At 44.1% G+C, this 24,752-nt stretch overlaps 1 protein-coding gene and 2 long non-coding RNA genes across 3 annotated transcripts in view; 1 reads left to right on the plus strand and 2 right to left on the minus strand.

Annotated features, from left to right (window-relative positions):
- Positions 1–1,446: 1,446 nt before the first annotated feature.
- On the minus strand, positions 1,447–3,764 carry LOC141154956 (uncharacterized). Its single transcript, XR_012247501.1, has 4 exons — positions 3,672–3,764; positions 3,203–3,407; positions 2,500–2,624; positions 1,447–1,857 (listed from the first exon to the last, which is right to left on the minus strand). It is a non-coding gene; the product is annotated as an uncharacterized lncRNA (long non-coding RNA).
- LOC141154957 (uncharacterized) lies at positions 2,842–24,167 on the plus strand. The gene is made up of 3 exons (XR_012247502.1): positions 2,842–3,023; positions 23,129–23,223; positions 23,472–24,167. It is a non-coding gene; the product is annotated as an uncharacterized lncRNA (long non-coding RNA).
- The window catches only part of LOC141154955 (cytochrome P450 2G1-like), a 60,335-nt gene continuing 56,763 nt past the window's right edge, over positions 21,181–24,752 (minus strand). Inside the window, exon 9 of the mRNA XM_073641534.1 lies at positions 21,181–23,302. Within this exon, the coding sequence (XP_073497635.1) occupies positions 23,118–23,302 (185 nt within the window). The 3' untranslated portion in view covers positions 21,181–23,117. The remainder of the gene's footprint in view (positions 23,303–24,752) is intronic.

Consider the following 24,752-nt stretch of genomic DNA (forward strand, 5'->3'; position numbering starts at 1 on the left):
GCTAGAGAAAGGCAAGAGAAGGCTTATAACCAGTATGCTCCCGCAGTTCCCCTGGTACCTGGAGAGCAGGTCTTGAAAAGAAAGAGACGGCTCCACAAGTTGGACGACCAGTGGGATAAGGACCCGTACACCGTACTGCCCTCAAGCCATGAGAACCCAAAGGTCTGTGTCATCAGCAAGGATGAAGGAGAGGCCACAGCCATTGTGTCCAGAGATCACCTGAAGAAGTGTCCCGAGCAGCTGCAAAGCCCTGAAGAAGATCAGGAAGACCCTCAACCCATAGAGGAAAAGGGTCTATGGGTGATTCAGCCACTGTTAGGCTATGTGCCCACGTTGCATTTATGAAGCAGAAAATTTCTGCTGCATAAATGCAAGTCCTCTCCCGGAAAAACGCATGCGGAATTCCGCACGCGTTTATCGCGCTTTTTTCGCGCGTTTATCACGCGTTTTCCACATGCGGAATTGCCTTGCGTTTTTTATGCATTGGACAAAGGCAATTCTGCATGCGGAAACGCAAAATTAAATGACATGCTGCGGATTTTTGAACGCGGCATAAACGCTGCGGAAAAATCCGCAGCATGTGCATAGAAGTTGCGGAAACCCATTGGGGATCATGGGGTGCGGGTTACCAAGCATTTTACAAGCGTTTCCGCTGCGGAAATTCCGCATCAAAAACGCTTGTAAAACGCTACGTGGGCACACAGCCTTAGTCATCCATCAAAGGCATTCATCAATCATAGGCTATATCTGTTTCCTTGGTGTGTTATAAAAATCTATTGAAAAGTTTATGACATATCCAATAAATTGACACATTAGCATCAGACACTCGTAGGTTTGTATAGAAATAAAAGTTCCTATGTTTCTTATACTGGCATCAGATGGGTGAAACAGTGTAGACTTCTACCACTTTTCCGTACTATGTTATTTGCAGTATACTGAAGTTTTGACCAAGTGGTGGACAACATGACACTCCTTTAGCCTTTGTCTGACAATTGACCCCTTTAGAAACTCTTATTGTGTCCATCAGATTTTCCAGTGGACATGCTAAACATGGGGTAAAATGTAATGCAAACAGGGTCCTATTAAGGGAAAATCCTTCCTTCATTTCCAGCAATCTGCAGCCCTTTACATCTGCACTCAAATTATCTGTCAGTGTTTAGAAACCTTCACAGATACAAAAAATCAGCCTAGTTTAAAACAGTAAACATAAGACTGAGAGGAAGGAGATGCAGCTGCAGATTCTCTTATTCTTCATGCTGTGAGAGGGAAGGAAGAGCAGCAGTAGAAAGGCATCTGATTGTTTTAGACTGCTGAATATATTGCCAGCCTGACACCAGTTGGTGATGATGACTCACTAAACAAGTTTTGACAAAGAATATGAGAGTTTTTATTTTTTTAAAAGTACAAAGGAATAGAAAGAAATACAAGTGTACACAATTTCTGGCTGAAGCATGTGGATATAACAGTAAGTACAGTATATGGGAAATTATAAAAAAATAAATAAAATAAGACCACAGTAAAAAAAACACAAAACAAAAAATGAAATGTGGCCGAATGGTGTAAATTTATCTTTTAAATCGAAGAATCAATTGGTGACATCTGCTGGATGGTCTGGAGCAATTCTCAATAACCCCTGAGCAAAAAAAAATGCATAGCCAAATATTAACTGTTAAAGAACTTTTAACATTAATGGCCTTTCCTTAGGATAGGTCATCAAAGTCTGATAGGTGGGGGTTGCGACACCCGGCACCCCCGTCGATCAGCTGTTTCCAATGTGGGATGGAACTGCTCAGTTTTGGTGCTGCACAGCTCCGTCGATCGAATAGTGGCCACACCCGAGTACTGCACATCCGCCTTCTATTGTTGACAAAAAATCAAAAAACATTATGACTCAGAATATGGCAGCAAAAGAAATAATTTATTAAAAATAAATATATTTTAGAGCAAAAAAGTAAACATAAAAACTATATACAAATTTTGTATCATCATAACCATACTAACGAGTAGAATATTTAGTTCCCATTGGAAATTTCCATTTTTAATTATGTCTTTCCCAATGTTCTACCCTAACCCATAACACACAGTTTCTCAGAGCCTTTACATATGACATGGAAAAATAGTAAACCAAATATGAAACGTGAAGAAAAATATTAAACATAAAATTAAACAATGAAATTAGATAGTAATAAAAAAATAATAGAAGAAAATATTAACTCTTCTATATCTATGTAATGTCATTTATATTGCACTGTGAATGTAAATAATTTCAGGATTGTAGTATATTTTTTCCATTACCCTCCAAATAAAACTACCAACATTTTTCAACTATTCTTCCCAAAAACAAGCGCTGAGTGGAGAAATAAAAAAAAATATTTTAACTTTCACTGCATCATTAAGTGGTTAAAACACAATCAGGTATAATGTCATTCTGTATCACCGCTGCCTTAATATCCCAAACAGTTTTCTATTTTGTGATGAATTCTTCTGATTTTTACAGACCTTTCATGAAAATCGAGACACTGATACCCATTACTGGGCCTCATCGATTCTTTCTTCTTGAATAAGAAGCATATTTAAGTGATTTGTAAAATGAAAGCTCCTTAAGTTGCCTCATTATGTCAGTTCTAGGAAAGAAACAGAAGTACAGAGCAGAGGGAGAGATATTATTAGTATAATATTAGGTGACATCACTATTTTAACCCCTTGGTGACTACTGCCATACATGTAAGCCAGTATTGAGCTATCGCTGAACGGAGCAGGCTGAAGAGCTAGTCGTCGTGTGTCTACATCTGGAATATCACCATTTCTGGTCATTATAAGATGATATCTTGCATTTTTTCCCAGGCTCTATTTAGTTCAGTTGTCTCTTAGCTAGAAGGTGAAGACTGCCTCCCATACACAGCAACACACAGACATGAGGTATTCCTGCTCTCCTTTGTCTATGTTGCATATTATCAGAAGCAGAAGCATGGAGGACATTCTGCGGCAGTAATGATCCGTGTAACTGTGTATCCAGCATTGAGGTGAGATAAACACTTACTATAAAGCAACATGTTCTGTCTCTTACTCTTTCTATCACATAACCTGTCTTATTTAATAAAATCACCCAAGATACTTACAGTGAGTAAGACAGTTATCTCTATAATTTTCCCTCCCAGGTAGAGCAGCATCTAGACATACATGGGATTTATAAAACACTTACCGGCTGTATAGATTTCCCATCTTTAATTGATAATAAAAGATTTTTGTTGCTAATGCCAATGAGGGCTCCTCGGTGCACCCTTGTCATGGCCAGGAGCTCAGTTCCTCATTCTCTCCCCTAAATCAACATGCCATGCACCTCCCCGTAGCTTGATTGACAGCTCTCACTTCACCGGACAGAGCACTGCCCCAATTGCATCCCGGCCCTACAAGATGTAAGGGCAATACATAAACCTTTCCTTTGAGAGACCAGACTTTTTTTTAGTCTAATGGACCAGACATCAACCAGTGTATGTTTTATCATACAGTACTGAGCCATTAGTGTTCATATAGCACCAGGGACATCTATGACATTACAATGTGTCTATGAATTAAAGGGACTGTTTAGTGTGGACATCAAACCATGAAAGTCCAGCAGAGAATCTGAGTTCACAGTAAAGAACACTTTGCCTCATGATCACTATCATTACCTTGAGCTCCATAATGAACTTGATTCAGCCCCTCGGTGTTGACCTTCTGGATATCAGATCCTTATTTGAAGCCAGAAAACACAGGACAAATGGGTTTAATCAAGGGTGATCAAAGTTTATGTCATTTTGCTTAATATTAAACCTCTCATTGTTCAATGTCTCCCAAGGTTCATCACAGTTTATTATCCATATAAAACAGATATAAGAAAGCGCTAGTATAAAGAAATAATCTTGCTGTCTATGAATCTATTTGTCTGTCATAGTTTCTTAGTTTTAACCCCTGAACAACTTATGATTGACTATGTTTAATAGACTGTGTCTGCGTGTCCATCTCCAGTAGGTGTACATAACCGAAAATGATGCACGACAGAGCGCACATTCGCTCTGTCGATACTATTGCAGTCTATGGCTCCATTGGCACATAATCCCATTGTGATGGGGCATTCAGATGTAAGCCACAAGCGGAACAACAACCATGTGTCAGAAGGCAGTGTGAAAGCACCCTTACCTAAGCAGTTGTTTCCATTAACACCCCTATCTTTGTTTTTCATCACTGAGACAATTGTTAACCAAATTACACCTATGTATCAGGCTTGAGAAAGGTTCTCATTCAGAACCAAAACGTTGCCATTATGGGCTATTAAATAGCACTTTTTTTCACCTTCTACAAGCAGGTGTGCTGCCTCCATTTTTCTTCTTTCTCCTGTAGAGTGTGAGCTCTTATGGTCAGTGGGGTCCTCTGTCTCTCTCCTGTAGAGTGTAAGCTCATATGGTCAGCGGAGTTCTCTCTCCTGTAGAGTGTAAGCTCTTATGATCAGTGGGGTCCTCTCTATCTCTTGTAGCGTGTAAGCTCTTATGGTGAGTAGGTCCTCTCTCTCTCTCATGCAGAGTGTAAGCTCTTATGGTCAGCGAGTCTTCTTTCTCTCTCCTGTAGAGTGTAAGCTCTTTTGATCATCAGGGTCCTCTCTCTCTCGTATAGAGTGTAATTGACTCGCCCCCTGGGCCGCGTGGGGAACCCGGAACCGGGCCTGTTGTAGTATGCTGGGGGTTATAGTCTCCGTGTGGTGGCGACCCGGTCCATGGCTCAGGGTGGTCAAACCAGTGGCAGTCTATTTGTATAGTAATTGTCCGACTACGCCACCCGTGGATTGCGGTCAGTGGGGACCGCCGCTGCGCTGCAGACCGCTGAGGCTGATGTATGCGCAGCCAAGAATGGGATAACTCCCCACGGGAGAAGTATTGCCTCAGGGCAGCTAGTGTGGATGATGGGAGTGATGGTGTGAGCGTCCCAGTACTAATGGTGCTGGTGCGGCAAAGAAGCACAGAGACGTGTAGTGCAGTTCAGGGTCTTTACTGGTGTTATAAAGCAGACCCTCCCGGGAGTTCTGGCTAGTATAAGGGGCCTGGTCAGTCTGTGAGCAAGCAGGATCTCCCCTGGCCAGGCGGAGTTGTAGGCCTCCCCGTCTATCTGCACTCTTCCTGGCTACCTTGCTGTAAGCTGTTACAAGTAGCCCACGTCCCTGAGTATACCATGTGGTGCTCACCTGTATGGCTGGTGACTTGGGGCCTTCTGTTAGCCTCCGCTCCTGGATGGCGGCGCTGGTCCCTTCCTTGTGACTGAGCCTCCGGGCTTCTATGGCCAGAGGACCTGGAATCCCCTGCCGGCTGGTTTCTGCTGCTGAGTATATATCAGTCCCCACAGCCTCGGACTCCGGTGTCCAGTTTTAGTATCTTCAGCCAGGGCGAGCTATATCTCTGCTTCCAGCCCCTGGTCTTCTGCTCCTGCTCCTACAGAGCTCCTGTTGTAACTCTCCCTTTCCAGCTCTGACTGCTCTGCTTGTTCTGCAGGCTCTGACTCTGTCTGGAAGTTCACTCACTAATCCCGCCCTAGACCCAGTTTATAAGGGCAGATTCCTCCCCTCCCAGGTCTGGGCGGACCGTGTTGCATGCTTAGGGCTCCTGACCAGAGAAACCTCCCACTTGCTCTCAGACATAATATTTCTATTACTGTGGCAACCAGATCCCTGGGGTGCCACATTCCCCCCCTAGTAAATTTTAGTACTCCGGGACTAAACACATTTTTAAGAAAATACAAATACAAGGGTATAAACAATAATACAATAACATATTTACAAGCAGCTTTAGTCTGTAGAGGTCACGGCGTTTCCGTGACCGGGTGTCCATATCACCCAAGGTGAAGTCTTAAGCGAGGTAGAGGACCTGTCCAAAGCAAACCCCTTGCGTTGGCCTTGGGCGTGGCTGCAAGGCTGAAGCTAGCTACTTTGGGCCGCAAGGAGGCCACGGCAGACAGGTTTTCTCTTCCGCGGCCGTCTTCGCAAGAGGCACAATGTGCAACTATCTACAAAATTGTTCCGGTTATCCAGTGTCCATAACCTGTTAGTCCATAGAAATCTGCAGGGTAACTGAGAAACATAATTAATAACAGGCAACAACAAAAACCATAAACATTTTTCAATAAACAGGTAAATTTACAGTGCATTATTTTATATTTTATAGCGAGCGGGCATCTGACCTCTAGTGACTCTAGTGGACCTACGGAGCTCACTAACTGGGTCTGCACTACAGGGTGTAGGTGATGTTATGGGTAGGCTGGGCAGCTGTCTGCACACTCTTTGGCTCACTAGGGGCATGGCAGGCTCACTACTAGCAGAGGGTTGATTCTCCTGGTCTGCTAGTATGGATTCTTCTGCCTCTTGGGCCGGCTGCTCTTCCAGCTCTACCTGATCCTCTGTAGGCACTTGCGGGGCTGGCTGGAGAAAGGTGAGGACGGGCACCACAATAGCGTTGTTTACTTGTGTCCAGGACCGGGGAAAGTAAATGATTGATGTCTGCCATTTTTAGGGTTCCATGTTAGCCTCCCTTTAACATATTCTTAGGCAGTTTTCTTTGACTTGTACATATGTGAAGTGAACGGAGCCCAAAATTTGAGTTGAGCAAAAAGATTTGTAGCACCTGGGTCCAATGGCTTCCTTGGTAGTTTTTGGTCGAAGGACCAGAGTCCTGCAAACATCCTACTGTCTGAGATGTGCTCTTCTGATTATTTGGCTCCTGCAACGTCATGCATGGGTCTCATCACAACATAATAATGTCTCAGAGCCTATTAATCAGAAGAGGCACCGGTGATGCTGCAGTTAGGAGGAGATTAATAGTGTTTTTTCTGGTGGCCATGGGATACTGATGTGGACGCTGGACCTGGCGTCCGTAAATCTTCTTGATCAACTCTATCTAAAATATATTCTAAAATGTTATCAATTCAACCAACTTTGTATATTGCTGACTCTCTTTTATTGAGTGTTATTTAAAGTTAACAGTAGAGATGAGCGTTGTTCTACTCGAATTGTTCGCCAATCTCAAATTCGAGCTGTTTTGGGCGGTGTTCGAGCCGTTCGGCGAACACGAACGATTTGAGAAAAATTCGGCTGTTCGAGGTTATGTTCGATAACTGTTCGTGCACCAAAATCATAACTGGATTTTTTCTCAGTAATGATGAAAATTAATGTTAATACGCAGTTTGAGTGTACAGCGGGGTGGGGGGAGGGGCAGGGGATGGATCTCTGCAGGAATAATGAAGATCTCCATTTATTTTTCTCTTTCCCGCATTTACAGTGGGGAGGTGCAATCTGTCAGTCTATCAGCAGCGCACACTCGGAGCGAAGTGCTTTTTTTCACACAAGCAAGGGCATGTGTCATTGGCAGTGTATGTCACATGTCCTTGCCCTATAAGACCAAGCCATTTTCCCCATCGCCACCATTTTCTCACTGCTGCAGCTGCGTGTTAGACGGCACCGCTGTTGCTGTGTGCTCTATACCTTGTTAATTTCAAGCCAATTTTCGCACAAATCTACAGATAGCTTGGGAGTAGGGACTAGTTGTGATTGCAGTCCTTTTAAGGACTAGGTTACAGCATTTCCTACGACTTTTATCAGGCAGGTCTGTGCTCTTAAATAGATAGGTTGTGGGAGTAAAGACTAATTGTAATTGGAGTCCTTTTCAGGACTAGGTTACATCGGTTCCTATCAGTTTTTGCCAGGCAGGTCTGTGCCAGTGCTGTGCAAGTTTTTTTCACAGCATTTGGCTGAATCTAGCAAAGCTAATCCTTTTTGGCCTATTGCAGAGTGTGTTAGTCAGTGGAGTAGCCTATCTGTGTTGCAAAATATACCACCTGTGTATAGAATACCAATTTTTTTACTGCACCTAGTGAAGTAAAATCTTTTGGGCATATCATCATTCTATTAGTCCATCTATACTGACCTCCATCAGGTTGCAAATTGAATAAAAATTTTTTCTGCATCTAGCTCTGAAAAAATATTTGGCCTTCCAGCAGTGTGTGGGACTTTCTCTATTAGTCCATCTATACTGACCTCCATCAGGTTGCAAATTGAATATAATTTTTTTCTGCATCTAGCTCTGAAAAAATATTGAGCTTCTAGCTGTGTGTGGGACTTGTTGTATTATTCCATCTATACTGACCTCCATCAGGTTGCAAATTGAATATAATTTTTTTCTGCATCTAGCTCTGAAAAAATATTGGGCTTCTAGCTGTGTGTGGGACTTGTTCTATTAATCCTTCTATACAGACCTCCATCAGGTTGCAAACTGAATATAATTTTTTTCTGCATCTAGCTCTGAAAAAATATTTGGCCTTCTAGCAGTGTGTGGGACTTTCTCTATTAGTCCATCTATACTGACCTCCATCAGGTTGCAAATTAAAAATAATTTTTATCTGCATCTAGCTCTGAAAAAATATTTGGGCTTCTAGCTGTGTGTGGGACTTGTTCTATTACTCCATCTATACTGACCTCCATCAGGTTGCAAATTGAATATAATTTTTTTCTGCATCTAGCTCTGAAAAAATATTGGGCTTCTAGCTGTGTGTGGGACTTGTTGTATTAGTCCATCTATACTGACCTCCATCAGTTTTCAAACTGAATATATTTTTTTCTGCGTCTACCTCTGAAAAAATATTGGGCTTGAAGCTGTGTGTGGGACTTGTTCTATTAATCCATCTATACAGACCTCCATCAGGTTGCAAACTGAATATAATTTTTTTCTGCATCTACCTCTGAAAAAATATTTGGGCTTCTAGCTGTGTGTGGGACTTGTTCTATTACTCCATCTATACTGACCTCCATCAGGTTGCAAATTGAATATAATTTTTTTCTGCATCTAGCTCTGAAAAAATATTGGGCTTCTAGCTGTGTGTGGGACTTGTTGTATTAGTCCATCTATACTGACCTCCATCAGGTTGCAAACTGAATATATTTTTTTCTGCATCTACCTCTGAAAAAATATTGGGCTTCTAGCTGTGTGTGGGACTTGTTGTATTAGTCCATCTATACTGACCTCCATCAGGTTGCAAACTGAATATATTTTTTTCTGCATCTACCTCTGAAAAAATATTGGGCTTCTAGCTGTGTGTGGGACTTGTTCTATTAATCCATCTATACAGACCTCCATCAGGTTGCAAACTGAATATAATTTTTTTCTGCATCTAGCTCTGAAAAAATATTGGGCTTCTAGCTGTGTGTGGGACTTGTTCTATTAATCCATCTATACAGACCTCCATCAGGTTGCAAACTGAATATAATTTTTTTCTGCATCTAGCTCTGAAAAAATATTTGGCCTTCTAGCAGTGTGTGGGACTTTCTCTATTAGTCCATATATACTAACCTCCATCAGGTTGCAAATTAAAAATAATTTTTATCTGCATCTAGCTCTGAAAAAATATTTGGGCTTCTAGCTGTGTGTGGGACTTGTTCTATTACTCCATCTATACTGACCTCCATCAGGTTGCAAATTGAATATAATTTTTTTCTGCATCTAGCTCTGAAAAAATATTGGGCTTCTAGCTGTGTGTGGGACTTGTTGTATTAGTCCATCTATACTGACCTCCATCAGGTTGCAAACTGAATATATTTTTTTCTGCATCTACCTCTGAAAAAATATTTGGGCTTCTAGCTGTGTGTGGGACTTGTTCTATTACTACATCTATACTGACCTCCATCAGGTTGCAAATTGAATATAATTTTTTTCTGCATCTAGCTCTGAAAAAATATTGGGCTTCTAGCTGTGTGTGGTACTTGTTGTATTAGTCCATCTATACTGACCTCCATCAGTTTGCAAACTGAATATATTTTTTTCTGCGTCTACCTCTGAAAAAATATTGGGCTTGAAGCTGTGTGTGGGACTTGTTCTATTAATCCATCTATACAGACCTCCATCAGGTTGCAAACTGAATATAATTTTTTTCTGCATCTAGCTCTGAAAAAATATTTGGGCTTCTAGCTGTGTGTGGGACTTGTTCTATTACTCCATCTATTCTGACCTCCATCAGGTTGCAAATTGAATATAATTTTTTTCTGCATCTAGCTCTGAAAAAATATTGGGCTTCTAGCTGTGTGTGGGACTTGTTGTATTAGTCCATCTATACTGACCTCCATCAGGTTGCAAACTGAATATATTTTTTTCTGCATCTACCTCTGAAAAAATATTGGGCTTGTAGCTGTGTGTGGGAATTGTTCTATTAATCCATCTATACAGACCTCCATCAGGTTGCAAATTGAATATAATTTTTTTCTGCATCTAGCTCTGAAAAAATATTGGGCTTCTAGCTGTGTGTGGTACTTGTTGTATTAGTCCATCTATACTGACCTCCATCAGTTTGCAAACTGAATATATTTTTTTCTGCGTCTACCTCTGAAAAAATATTGGGCTTGAAGCTGTGTGTGGGACTTGTTCTATTAATCCATCTATACAGACCTCCATCAGGTTGCAAACTGAATATAATTTTTTTCTGCATCTAGCTCTGAAAAAATATTTGGGTTTCTAGCTGTGTGTGGGACTTGTTGTATTAGTCCATCTATACTGACCTCCATCAGGTTGCAAACTGAATATATTTTTTTCTGCATCTACCTCTGAAAAAATATTGGGCTTGTAGCTGTGTGTGGGAATTGTTCTATTAATCCATCTATACAGACCTCCATCAGGTTGCAAACTGAATAAAATTTTTTTCTGCATCTACCTCTGAAAAAATATTTGGGCTTCTAGCTGTGTGTGGGACTTGTTCTATTACTCCATCTATACTGACCTCCATCAGGTTGCAAATTGAATATATTTTTTTTCTGCATCTAGCTCTGAAAAAATATTGGGCTTCTAGCTGTGTGTGGGACTTGTTGTATTAGTCCATCTATACTGACCTCCATCAGGTTGCAAACTGAATATATTTTTTTCTGCATCTACCTCTGAAAAAATATTGGGCTTCTAGCTGTGTGTGGGACTTGTTGTATTAGTCCATCTATACTGACCTCCATCAGGTTGCAAACTGAATATATTTTTTTCTGCATCTACCTCTGAAAAAATATTGGGCTTCTAGCTGTGTGTGGGACTTGTTCTATTAATCCATCTATACAGACCTCCATCAGGTTGCAAACTGAATATAATTTTTTTCTGCATCTAGCTCTGAAAAAATATTGGGCTTCTAGCTGTGTGTGGGACTTGTTCTATTAATCCATCTATACAGACCTCCATCAGGTTGCAAACTGAATATAATTTTTTTCTGCATCTAGCTCTGAAAAAATATTTGGCCTTCTAGCAGTGTGTGGGACTTTCTCTATTAGTCCATATATACTAACCTCCATCAGGTTGCAAATTAAAAATAATTTTTATCTGCATCTAGCTCTGAAAAAATATTTGGGCTTCTAGCTGTGTGTGGGACTTGGTCTATTAGTCCATCTATACTGACCTCCATCAGGTTGCAAATTGAATATAATTTTTTTCTGCATCTAGCTCTGAAAAAATATTGGGCTTCTAGCTGTGTGTGGGACTTGTTGTATTAGTCCATCTATACTGACCTCCATCAGGTTGCAAACTGAATATATTTTTTTCTGCATCTACCTCTGAAAAAATATTTGGGCTTCTAGCTGTGTGTGGGACTTGTTCTATTACTACATCTATACTGACCTCCATCAGGTTGCAAATTGAATATAATTTTTTTCTGCATCTAGCTCTGAAAAAATATTGGGCTTCTAGCTGTGTGTGGTACTTGTTGTATTAGTCCATCTATACTGACCTCCATCAGGTTGCAAACTGAATATATTTTTTTCTGCATCTACCTCTGAAAAAATATTGGGCTTCTAGCTGTGTGTGGGACTTGTTGTATTAGTCCATCTATACTGACCTCCATCAGGTTGCAAACTGAATATATTTTTTTCTGCATCTACCTCTGAAAAAATATTGGGCTTCTAGCTGTGTGTGGGACTTGTTCTATTAATCCATCTATACAGACCTCCATCAGGTTGCAAACTGAATATAATTTTTTTCTGCATCTAGCTCTGAAAAAATATTGGGCTTCTAGCTGTGTGTGGGACTTGTTCTATTAATCCATCTATACAGACCTCCATCAGGTTGCAAACTGAATATAATTTTTTTCTGCATCTAGCTCTGAAAAAATATTTGGCCTTCTAGCAGTGTGTGGGACTTTCTCTATTAGTCCATCTATACTGACCTCCATCAGGTTGCAAACTGCATATATTTTTTTCTGCATCTACCTCTGAAAAAATATTTGGGCTTCTAGCTGTGTGTGGGACTTGTTCTATTAGTCCATCTATACTGACCTCCATCAGGTTGCAAGTTGAATATAATTTTTTTCTGCATCTAACCCAGCCAATAGTTTTGGCCTAATACCACAGTTTGGCCACTCAGCTCTGCTCGGTTCCCATCCATTGTTTTTTTGTGCAAACAACTCCAGAGTTGTGAATTAGTTAACCACCAAAATGAGTGGAAAAAGGCCTGCTGCTGGTGGAAAGGGGAATAGGCGTGTTGGGAAGAGAAAAAAAGGTTGTGTCCGTGGGGTAGGTGTTAAAGCAACAGTAACATCTGCAGAAGAAAGACCATCTTCCAGCCAAACTAAAATGTCTACTTCTTTTAGCGGACAATGTGATAAGATCCCTTTCTTACGGCCACGCCAATCGCTACAAATTCCAGATGAGGCACAAAAACAGCAGGTGCTTCAACGGATATCAAGTGCTCCTTTAAGTGGGCTCTCCTCCACATCAACTTCAACATCACAAATACTCCAGTCCTCAAAGGTGTCACCCAAATCGCACTTGCTTCCTCACAGCTCCCAAATCTCCAGCTGCCCGTCTGAGTATAAGGTAGAACAGATGGTTGAGTCTGCAGAGCTGTTTACTCATACTATAGCCTGGGAATCAGAGGTCGACTCCAGCGCTTCTGTGAATCCAGACGAGGAAATGATCTGCACTGATGCCCAGAATCTTTATGAGTCGGATCCAGGACCAGACGCAGAAGGTTCTGACCATAATGTAGACCCTCATTCCCAAACTGTAACTCCTGTTGGTGGAGACAATGAGGAAGACGACGATGAGACTCAAATACCTGATTGGAGCGACAACTTTAGTTTTTTGTCAGGGCAGGATCAGGTTGGCTCTGAGAACGACGGGTGTGATAACGCACAAGATGATGATGATGAGGTTGGAGATCCCACTTACTGTCAACCCACAGTCAGCCAAGAGATGAGGTCAGCAGAGGAGGTGGAGGAAGATGCTAGTGACGACGAGGTCAGGTTGCGCCTTCCTGGACAGAGACGTAGTACTGGAAGCACGTCAACAACTGCATCCTCAAACACAACTCTGCCTCTCACCACAAGTCGTGGTGGCTCTTCAGGTCGCATGGGTGCTAAGCCTTGCATAGCCTGGGCATTTTTTCAGATCGATAAAGATGACCCAACTCGTGTTATCTGTAACATTTGTCAGCAAAAGCTAAGTAGAGGCCAAAAAATACATAGTTTGAGTACTTCATGCATGAACCGGCACATGGACATGAAGCATAAGTTGCAGTGGGAAGCTCAGTGTGCTACAATGCGGCCTAGCCGGCCGGGCCAACCACCGTCTGCCATATCTTGTGCATCCGCGGCCTCTTCATCCTCTGTGACTGGGGGGACAGCAGTCACACCTGTTTTGGGGCGCAGACCTGCCACCTCTTTACCCGCAACAGCCAGCGTGATTGGCAGGTCATCATTTTCTTTGGAGGTGGTAACACCAGCTGGTGTTGAGCGCTGTCCGACATCGATAGCACCACCTTTGGATCAAGGCAACCTAACATGTCCGCCTGCATCTTCCTCACAGACCGGCAGTTTGCCGGGGACACCCTTATCAACCCCGTCTAAGCACAATAGCTAGCCCTCGGTCCCTCAGATGTGGACAAGTAAAAGACCATTTCCTCCTAGCCATGAGAAAGCTAAGAGGTTGAATTTCACCATCTGCAAGCTCTTGGCTACAGAAATGCTGCCTTTCCGCCTGGTGGACACAGAGGATTTTCGAGACCTTTTGTCCGTCGCAGTGCCCCAGTACCAGATGCCCAGTCAGCACTACTTCTCAAAGAAAGGTGTGCTTGCGCTCCACCAGCATGTCGCACACAACATCACCGCTTCTTTGAGAAACTCTGTGTGTGACAGGGTGCATTTCACCACAGACACTTGGACGAGTAGGCATGGACAGGGGCATTACATGTCTCTGACTGGGCACTGGGTAACTATGGTGACAGCAGGACAAGGGGCTGCTGTCCAAGTCTTGCCGTCCCCACGAGTTGTGCGTCAATCCTCTTTATGTCAAAGTTCCTCCACTGCTTCTGCCTCCTCAACCTCCTCTCGGTCTTCCACCTGCACCCAAATCCTTTCTGGTCATGCCACAAGCTTTCTAACTGTGCAGAAGGGATCCTGCACACCTCCTTACTATGCTGGCAGTAGGGATCAACGTCATCAGGCGGTTTTTACTTTGAAATGTCTGGGAAATGTGAGTCACACAGCTGAGGAGTTGTGGTCAGCTCTGGAGAAACAATTTCATGAATGGTTGTCTCCACTGGACCTGAAACCAGGGAAGGCCGTGTGCGACAATGCTGCAAACCTGGGTGCGGCCCTTCGCCGGGGCAATGTCACACACGTGCCTTGTATGGCTCACGTGTTGAACCTGGTTGTCCAGCAATTTTTAGCCCACTATCCCAGACTAGATGGCCTTCTGCAGAGGGCACGGTCGCTGTGTGCTCACTTCCGCCGTTCGCATCCCGCAGCTCAGCGACTTACATCTCTACAGAAGTCGTTGGGCCTGCCACTTCACCGGCTAAAATGCGATGTGCCTACCCGGTGGAATTCAACTCTGCACATGTTGTAGCGACTGTGGCAGCACCGACAAGCCCTGGTGCAATACGTTCTGATGTATAGCCTGGGCCAACGAGATCCAGACGTGGGGCAAATCTCTCTGGAGGAGTGGTCTCAGATCAGGGACCTATGCACCCTTCTGCACAGTTTTGAAATGGCGACGAAGATGTTTAGTGCTGACGATGCCATTATCAGCATGACTATTCCGGTGATTTACATGCTGGAGCACATGTTAAACAGAATCGGAGTCAGGTGGTGGCACAAGAGGAGGTGGAGGAAGTAGAGGAGGAGGAGTTGTATGCGGAAGGGCTAACATCTGCAAGGTCCAGACGGTCGGCAGCACCAAGGCGGCAGGCATGTGAGGGTGGGGGAGATGGTTTTACCAGGGCGCATGGTAGCAGCCAAACTAGTGAGGAAGGTGCAGGAGCCCAGGAAGAAGTGGAGGACGAACTGATGGAAGACTCATCAGATGAGGGAGACCTTGATCACATTTCTGTTGTGCGAGGTTGGGGGGAGAGGACAGAGGAAGGAAGCATGATTGTTACCTCGCCACCAACACAACAGGGACTTGGTGCTCCTGGATGCGCAACACACATGAGTGCCTTCTTGCTGCACTACCTGCAACATGACCCTCGAATTGGGAGAATTAGATATAATCCTGACTACTGGGTTGCCACACTGTTAGATCCCTGGTACAAAAGTAAATTTGCAGAAATTATTCCTGCCATAGAAAGGGATGCACGCATGCAGGAGTATCAGCAGAGACTGTTGCAGAATCTTACATGTGCTTTTCCACAAAACACCAGTGGTGCACGTAGTGAATCTCACAGTTCCAACTTGCCAACCGTGGGACCGTCAAGTGTTCAGCACTCAAACCATAACAGAACCACAGTATCTGCTGGTAACATCAATTTTGCGCAATCATTTCACCACTTTTTTAGCCCATCCTTTGCAAGGCCACAGGAGACAAGAAGTCTGACACATAGTCAACGCCTAGAGACGATGGTACAGGAGTATCTCCAAGTAAACATTGAAGCCATGACTGTGTCACTGGACCCTTGCTCTTTTTGGGCTTCCAATCTGGATAAATGGCCGGAGCTAGCCACTTACGCCTTGGAGATCTTGTCATGCCCCGCAGCCAGCGTTCTGTCTGAACGTGTGTTCAGCGCTGCTGGTGGTGTGCTGACAGATAAGCGCACGCGGCTCTCCACTGATAATGTAGACAGACTCACGTTCATAAAGATGAACAAATCATGGATCCGAAACGACTTTTCTACCCCTGTGTCATCCTGGGGAGAGTAAAAGATGGATGATTGGTTAAAATCACCCTACCAACCGTTTTAAGCTTTCAAATTACTAATCATGTTTATCTGTATCTTGGCTGGAAAATAATTTGGGCTTTGTAGCAGTGTGCAGCACTGATTCTATTAGGCCATCTATACTAAACTCCACCAGATTTAAAATTACTAATCATGTTTATCTGTATCTTGGCTGGAAAATAATTTGGGCTTTGTAGCAGTGTGCAGCACTGATCCTATTAGGCCATCTGTACTAAGCTCCACCAGATTTAAAATTAATAATAATTTTTAGCTGCATCTAGCCCGGAAAATAATTTTGGGGCTCCGAGATGCGCAAGACACATAAGTGCCTTCTTGCTGCACTACCTGCAACATGATCCTCATATTGTCAGAATTCGAAGTAATCATGACTACTGGGTTGCCACACTCTTAGATCCCCCAAACTTTTCGATCAACCTTTTCATTTTAATAAAGACCAAAAAAATGGTCATTTTTGAAATTATAAGCATTAGCAGGTTATTAGAAACTGAAATCAAACAGTTTTCAACTCAAAACTTTATTCTAGGTGATGTTACATTTTCACATAGGACCCCTTGTTCGAAAGGAGCTTCTGAACTCTCTCGTCCATTGAATTTGTCAGGTTTTGGATGGTTTCTGCTTCAATTGTTTTGCATGAGGACAGAATACCCTCCCAGAGCTGTTGCTTAGATGTGAACTGCCTCCCGCCATCATAGACACTCCTTTTGATGATGCTCCAGAGGTTCTGAATGGGGTAGAGGTCAGGGGAGCATGGGGGTCACACCATAAGTTTGTCCCCTTTTATGCCCATATCAGCCAGAGATGCAGATGTTTTATGTGCAGCATGAGATGGTGCATTATCATGCAAAAAAATGATCTTGCTGTGAAATACACGGTTCTTCTTCTTGAACCATGGCAGGAAGTGCTGTTTGAGAAAATCCACATACATTATGGAGTTCATCTTTAGCGCCTTCAGGGATCCTAAAGGGGCCGACAATCTCTCTCCCCATGATTCCAGCCCAAAACATTACTCCACCTCCTCCTTGTTGGCGCTGTAGCCGTGTTTGCGTGGGGTGTCCATCAACCAGCCATCCTCCACTCCATCCATCTGGACCATCGAGCGCTGCACGGCACTCATCCGTGAACAAAACAGTTTTGAAATCAGTCTTCATGTAATGTTTGGCCCACTGGAGCCGTTTCTGCTTGTGTGAAGTGGATAGAGGAGGTCGACAGGATGGCGTATGCACAGCTGCAAACCTCTGAATGACCCTGCATCTTGTTGTTCGGGGGACGTTGGAGGAACCAGCAGCTTCAAAAACTTGTCTGCTGCTATGACAAGGCTTTTTTGCCGCTGCTCTTTTAACCTGACGTAATTGCCTGTAGGAAAGAGTCCTCAATTTGCCCTTATCAGCACGCACACATGTGCACTGTGAATCAGCTACATACTTCTTGATTGCCAAGACACTTCATCCTGATCATCGCACAATGTTGATTGTAGTCATGCCTTGACCTAAACACTCCACAATTTGTTGCTTCTCAGCAGCCGACACATCCTTTTTCTTTCCCATTTTGGCAGAAAATGTAGGCTGCTTAATAATGTGAGACAGCCTTCTTAAGTAGTCTTGCCTTTCATTGGACACACCTGCCAAACTAATTAGCACAGGTGTCTGCAATTGCTTACAGTGATATAAAGAGCCCTGACACACATCACCATCAATGAGTTTAACTGACAAACAAACAAATTCTTCCCTTATCACTCCTAAACACTTTTTGCATAATAATTTGGAACACAGTGTACATGTGCTTTTCCACAAAACACCAGTGGTTCACGTAGTGAATCTTACAGTTCTAACTTGCCAATCGTGGTCTGTATGGAGTTGTTCAATAAAGGGCCCAAAATTAAGATAACATAGATGGGGGAGGTCTCTATGAATAGGAATTCCTAAGTATTTGATACCCTGTGAGGGCCAGGCAAAGGGAAAGTTGGACTGGATGGAATCCTATATGGATTTGGGGAGGGAGACATCGAGGGCCTCAGACTTCGCTGCATTGATTTTAAAATTTAACCATGTAACAAAGTGATCTATTTCAGCCATAACAGCATGGATGGATATATGTGATTGAGTGATATATACTAGGACATCATCAGCAAATAGAGAGCACTTGTACTCGGTGCCTCCCACCTCAATCCACCTAATATTGGGGTTATGGCGAATTGATGAGAGCAGGTGCTCTGTCACTAGGATGTATAAGAGAGGGGACAGAGAACATCCCTGCCTTGTCCCATTGGTGATTGTGAAAGGTGATGAAAATGTTCTGACGCGCCCCCTGGGCCTTGGGACACCCGGAGCCGGACCCTTTTTGGTGGATGCTGGTGGTTGTAGTCTCCGTGGCGGCGACCCGGTTCCGTGGCTCAGGGCGGTCAAACCAGTGGCGGAACTATTTATGTGGTTTTGAAGTTTAAATGTCCGACTACGCCACCCGTGGATTGCGGTCAGAGTGAACCGCCGCTCCAGGGCAGACCGCTGAGGCTGGTGTTGTGGGTGCAGCAGAGCGTAGCATAACTCCCCACGGGAGGAGTATAGCCTCAGGGCAGTGTATGCGGAGGATGGGGGTGATGGTGCAGGGCAGCAGCAGTAACGACACCGAGTCAGTGATGCAGTCCAGGGCCTTTACTCACAGTTCTTATTATCCAGACCACGTCTGCAGGTAACGGCTGCCCACGTCGTACTGTGCTCACCAGGTGAGGGGCTCAGACAACTCTCAGATAACTTTGGAGCGCTTCACAGGACCCCCTTTGTGTGTCCTTTGTCTGGCCTTTCTTACCAACCCTTCTGTCCGGCTGCCTCAGGCCTCCTCTTGGTAAACTTGGCGCCAGTTTCCCTGACCCTATGTGGTGCTTTCCTAGCGGGTGTAGCGAGGGGCTGCGCCACATAAAATGTCACAGCCTCCTGTTTCTAGCTGAGGGTCGTTTCCTGCCTCCACTAGTTTCGGGGACCGGTCTCCCCCTTTGGCCTGACCCCCCCACGCAGGTGGATTCGGGCGTGCGGTGGCGACTCGCCCGTCCGCACCCCTGGGATCCCTTCGTTCCTCGTTCCTGGAGCCTTCTCTGCTCCTCTTCCTTCCTTCTCCCTCTTCCAGGCCTGGGCCTCTGTTACTAGGCCCGCCTCCGGAGCAGAGCTCATGCAGAGCCCCTGCTCCCTGCCACTTCTGCTCAGACTTCTCTGCACTGAACTAAGATGGTGCCCACCTTTTATACTCCCTTCTCAATGCACCCAGGAACTGCTTCCTCCCTGCTCCTGCACTACAGGGTTCCCCTTCCTCAGTGTTCCCTCCCCCCACTCCAGCCAGGGACCGGGACTGTCTTGCCCATCTCAGGGGCATATTGGTCGCCCTGCCCCACGGCAATGTGGTGTAATGCGGCAGGTGTCGGGTCCTGATCCACACTCCATCCTTACCTGAGAGTGAGATATCACACCTCTGGGTGAGGTGCAATACCTCTGTAGCAACCGAGCCCTCAGGGTAATACAGTTCCATTTATCTTCAGCCTAGGTGACGTATTGCGATACAGGGCCGTGATTTTGGCTATAAAAGGGTCCCCTAGACCCCTACCCCAAGCTTTTTAAAAGAATCATATATGGCGTGCCAGGAGACTCTATGGAATGCTTTCTCAGCATCCAACGAGAGTATCTACTTACAAATTTTTAACTGCATCTAGCCCAGGAAATACTTTGTGCCTAGTAGCAGTGTCTGCTAGTCAGCGGATTATCCCGGCTGTTAAGCAAGCTACACCACCTGTAGTTTTGACACTTAATTTTTTCAAAGGAAATGCTTCGGGACCACGGGATACTCAGTGAAGAGCATCAGGAGGCACCCCAAGGCATAGGGGCTGGGACTGGCAGTAGGATGCCTTGCGGTGGACAGCCGAGCTCGATCCTTATAAAAGCTTTTTAACTGCAGCAGCTTTAGTGGACGCTACTGGAGTTGGAATTACGCGGCTGCTGGCATGAGACTTGCCCTCCAATAGATCCTTGTAAATGGATTTAAAGTGTATTCATTCAAATTAGAGAGACAATTTAAATTAAAAAGCTTAGAGCTGCCTCCACCACAGGGGGGCTCGCTCGACCCACCAGCGGACAGGCACCAGTATTGGGAGAGGGGGGCTGGCCATCAGGGTTCACCGCGGCTCTGGCACAAACCCGGCGACACGGAGGTGGCACGGGCAGGAGCGGACTGAACATGTCGACTTCTCACTTTTTGGATTTTAGAAGGGCATGACATGCCTATATCTGTGTCTCCCCCTCCTTTTACTCCTCCACCTCTTTTCTTTTCGCATGACTATATGTACTTGTCACTTTTCCATGTGTTAGTTGTGTCTTCAGAGCAGTTTGTCAGCTTTTGGACACCTTTGAAGGTGTTTTCTATGTGTTTCTATGTGTTTTTGTTTGCCTGCCATTGGTTTTAACGGTGTTCGAAGGTGTTCGACGAACAGTTCGACGAACAGTTCGGCAAACACACGAGTGTTCGACGAACCGAACTCGAACACTACGGGGGTGGCTCAACACTAGTTAACAGCTAAAATTGACAACATGAGAGACAAAACATTATAATGTTTAATTTACCATAAAATGTGTTTAATAAATTTAGCACCAACGCCGTGAGATTTTGAAGAACACCTTTTTGAACTGACTATTAAAAGTTCATAGGGAAAATATTCACGTAAGTAGGTCTGGAATCACTCAGTGCCTCCATAAAATGAATTATCCAACTTTCCTACTTACCTAGTCTCCATTGTAACGCCAGATACAGTGACCTCCATTACACTGCTAGTCATACTGACACTACAACTGACCCTATAACAATGACAACTTACAATTGTGCCCTCATAATAAAGCCCAACTACAACAGAAGCCAGACCTACGGTAATCAGATAAATTCTTGGTATGTCTATGTGGTGCCCCTGCGGGTCCAGTCGCCACAGAGGTACTGCATCTCAGCCAGAGGTGTGGTACCCCACTCTCGGGTAAGGAGGGGAGCACTACCCGGGACCCACTCACCCACATCCAACACCACATCACTCCAGTAGGGAAGGGCGAGATTACTCCTGAAGGAGAGCACAGTCCCTGTCCCTGTCTGGAGGGAGGAACTAGGTAGAGGAAGTGGGTGGAGGAAGTAGTTTAGGGGAGCACAGAAGGAAGGACTGAAGGTAGAGGGGACCACATAGAGTGACAGTTGGTGATGTAGGTCACAAGACAGGTAGTATAAAAGGAAAGGTAGAAAGATCTAGAAGGGTCCTAAGAGTAAGAGCGCAGTGAGTGAGGACCGTTGAGGAGTAGGGTCCACTCAGAAGGGCCCAGTAAGAGATAGAACAAGAGGAGAGATGGAGTCAGAGAAGGGCTTCAGAGACAGAAAAAGGATCTTAGGGGCACGTGAAGTGCGGAGTTCAGCCGTGCGCCTGAATTCACACCGACTGTGAAGGGATCAGGTTACAGTAGGGTACCGGCCCCAAACTAGTGGAGGACTGCAAGACTCAGCTAGCAAACCAGAGGCTGCAGTATCTCTAAGTGCCATAGTCAAAACCACAAACGTTTGCTGAAAAGGTGGCCATATAGGACCAAGGGGACAGAGAGGACGTCGCCCGACAAGGCCCGCGGCCACTGGCTCTGGACACTGTGTGTGAGGCACAGGGCAGGAGGGCGAGAGCCAGCGCAGAGAGACTACCCGGGAAGGTACACAAGAAGGATTTCCCGATTATGTGCACCAAGTTATCCAAGAGTTGGCTGGATCACTTCCCCGGAGGACACAGGACTCGGTGGGCTGTTATAACATGGCACCCCGCTGTGTCCTTGACTAAATAGCTGCCCACCTGCCTTGCACTACACCAACATCTAAAATTACCTCTTTAACTGCCCTGGGGCCTAGCTCTACCAGTAGAGAGCTGAACTATCTCTGCTGCATCACCAACGGCCCCAGTGGATCTGAACTGCAGCGGCGGCCACCTATAGCCGCATACCACGGATGGCATCACAAAACTTTATCCCCAAAACGTTATTCCCCTCTTTTTTTTATTTATTGACCACCCAGGGAAACGGACCGGGTCACCCCGCTGTGACTATCCTAAAAGAACGGACCGGCCCGACTTCCGAGTACCCCACGGCCCCAGGGGGCACGTCATCTATTTTTAAGAATGTCTTTATGAGACAATCCCCTTAATATGTAGAGTGGAATATATATGAGTTTATATTCTTAGTGCCTCATAGGAAAAACAATAGGGAATCTCCTTCTTTTCCTTCTTACGATTAGGCTATTTGGTCATGCCATTTAACACCTTCTGTTCTAGTATATAGGTGATAAGCTGGGTAGGCTTAAAGAGGATCTGTCACTAGTTTTTATTCTATTCCTGGCGCTCCCCTCTGTATTCATTTTTATTCTTTTGTCATCCTGCATAATGTTCCAGAGATATGAGGCTTTTTATTTAGTGCTAATAATTATGGCTGTGGCACACAGGATCCTCTGGGGCGTGTCTTCAGGCTGTTTTACATTATCCTGTGAGCCACGCCCTATTGGTAAAGATATTAAAAATTATCACTAAATAAAATGGCCAACATCACTGGAACTGTATGACGGGTTTAAAAAAAATGGACTAAAAATGCAAGCAGTGGGAATAAAATAAGAGCAAAAAACTGGTTACTTTTGATCTGGTGTTTTTTAAGGGGATACAGTTCATCACTAGGAGGGGTATACGAGCTTTTCTTGCCCATGGCAGGTCATTAGCATTCCTCAAGTTAAGCATTAAAAGCTATAAATGAAAAGCTATGCAAGATATTTACCAATCATACATGATTATACGAGTAGTGCAATCACTCATAATTATAATTATTTTCATACAGAATGCTTAAATGAATATAACAATTAATATAGACAGCTAAAGCTTTTTTTTTACTCCCGAGGAATGAAGATCATTTTGTGAGATGGTGGAATATTTTCTAGGCCACTTTCGGTTGGAGAAACATCAAGATCCTTGGGGTCCACAACTGACTTCAAGGTGAACTTTTGTAGGATAGTAGTGAAAATGATAAAGAATTGCATTCGGACCAATCCTTCACCAACACATGCTCTCTTTCCTGGTAGAAAAATAAGAGTATATAATATAAATACTTAGAAAGTAAATAAGAAATAAATGCATGCACTAAGCAGCAAATGGATTGCATATGTATTCTGTAAAAAGCTACCTGTTTCTTAAGGACTACAAATTTTACTGAAGGATTGCTCAAATATGGTTTTATTTTGCAGAGCTCTGTGGCAATGTTATATGTATGGTGCTGGGACTGGGGAGGTACGGAGGACTGGCTAGTCACACAAAGGATGGCGGAGAGCCAATAAAGGAGAGGATTTGGCACTATTCCGGTGATGTCATGCTTGGTGCAATGGATGAGGTGCTAGACCTGTGTACTGAAGATTTATGAAACTATTCGGCTGGGAACTGGTCACCGGTCTGATGGAACTTGTCCCTCTGCAATGAAGTGGGGGACAATGGAGGTTGTGGATCAAAGGTCAACAGTCATGATGCATGCCTGCGAAAAGCAGGAAGAGGTTTGCCTGCCAAAGAGTGTCCATACCTTGAAGAGGGAAGAAGTAGGTCTACTTTGTCAAGATGGTCCTGGAATCTGTGTCAAGAAGTGGATGTTAAGTTAGTAGAGTGACTGCCAGTGCTTTAGAGGCTAATAGAGTCTGATCATGAAAGAGCTGGGCTTAGGAGTGCTCTCTTTGAGCCACCACTGACATGGTATCGACTGAATGTATCACCAGCTTAGAGTGGTTACCCTTTGGAGTTCAGTGTCTACATTGGCGTGAGCATTAGCTGTGGTCCTTGTGATGAGAACAGTGGCCGGAATGAGAAAGTTACATACATTTTTCTGAATTTTATTGGGTTAGTTTAGACTAAACTCACAGATCCGTGTTTGCAACAGACAACACATGAGTACAATACAGATGGGATCCATACAGTGGGTATGTAAAGTGTTCAGTCCACTTTAAATTTTTCACTCTTTGTTTCATGGCAGCCATTAGGTAAATTCAAAAAAGTTCATTTTTTTTTCATTAAAGAACGCTCTGAAACCCATCTTGACTGAAAAAAAACATAAATGTAGACATTTTTACAAATTTATTAAAAAAGAAAAACTGAAAAATCACATGGTCATAAGTATTCAGACCCTTTGCTCAGATACTCATATTTAAGTCATATGCTGTCCATTTCCTTTTGATCCTCCTTGAGATGATTCTACGCTTTCATTGGAGTCCAGCTGTGTTTAATTAAACTGATAGGACATTATTTGGAAAGGCACACACCTGTATATATAAGACCTCACAGCTCACAGTGCATGTCAGACCAAATGAGAATCATGAGCTCAAAGGGACTGCCCAAGGAGCTCAGAGACAGAATTGTGGTAAGGCACAGATCTGGCCAAGGTTACAAAATAATTTCTGCATTACTCAAGGTTCCTAAGAGCACAGTGGCCTCTATAATTCTTAAATGGAAGAAGTTTGGGACCATCAGAAGACTTCCTAGACCTG

Source organism: Phyllobates terribilis, unplaced genomic scaffold (assembly GCF_046119375.1).
Source record: "Phyllobates terribilis strain yellow unplaced genomic scaffold, ASM4611937v1 Scaffold_7__3_contigs__length_470593459, whole genome shotgun sequence".
Taxonomy (NCBI): domain Eukaryota; kingdom Metazoa; phylum Chordata; class Amphibia; order Anura; family Dendrobatidae; genus Phyllobates; species Phyllobates terribilis.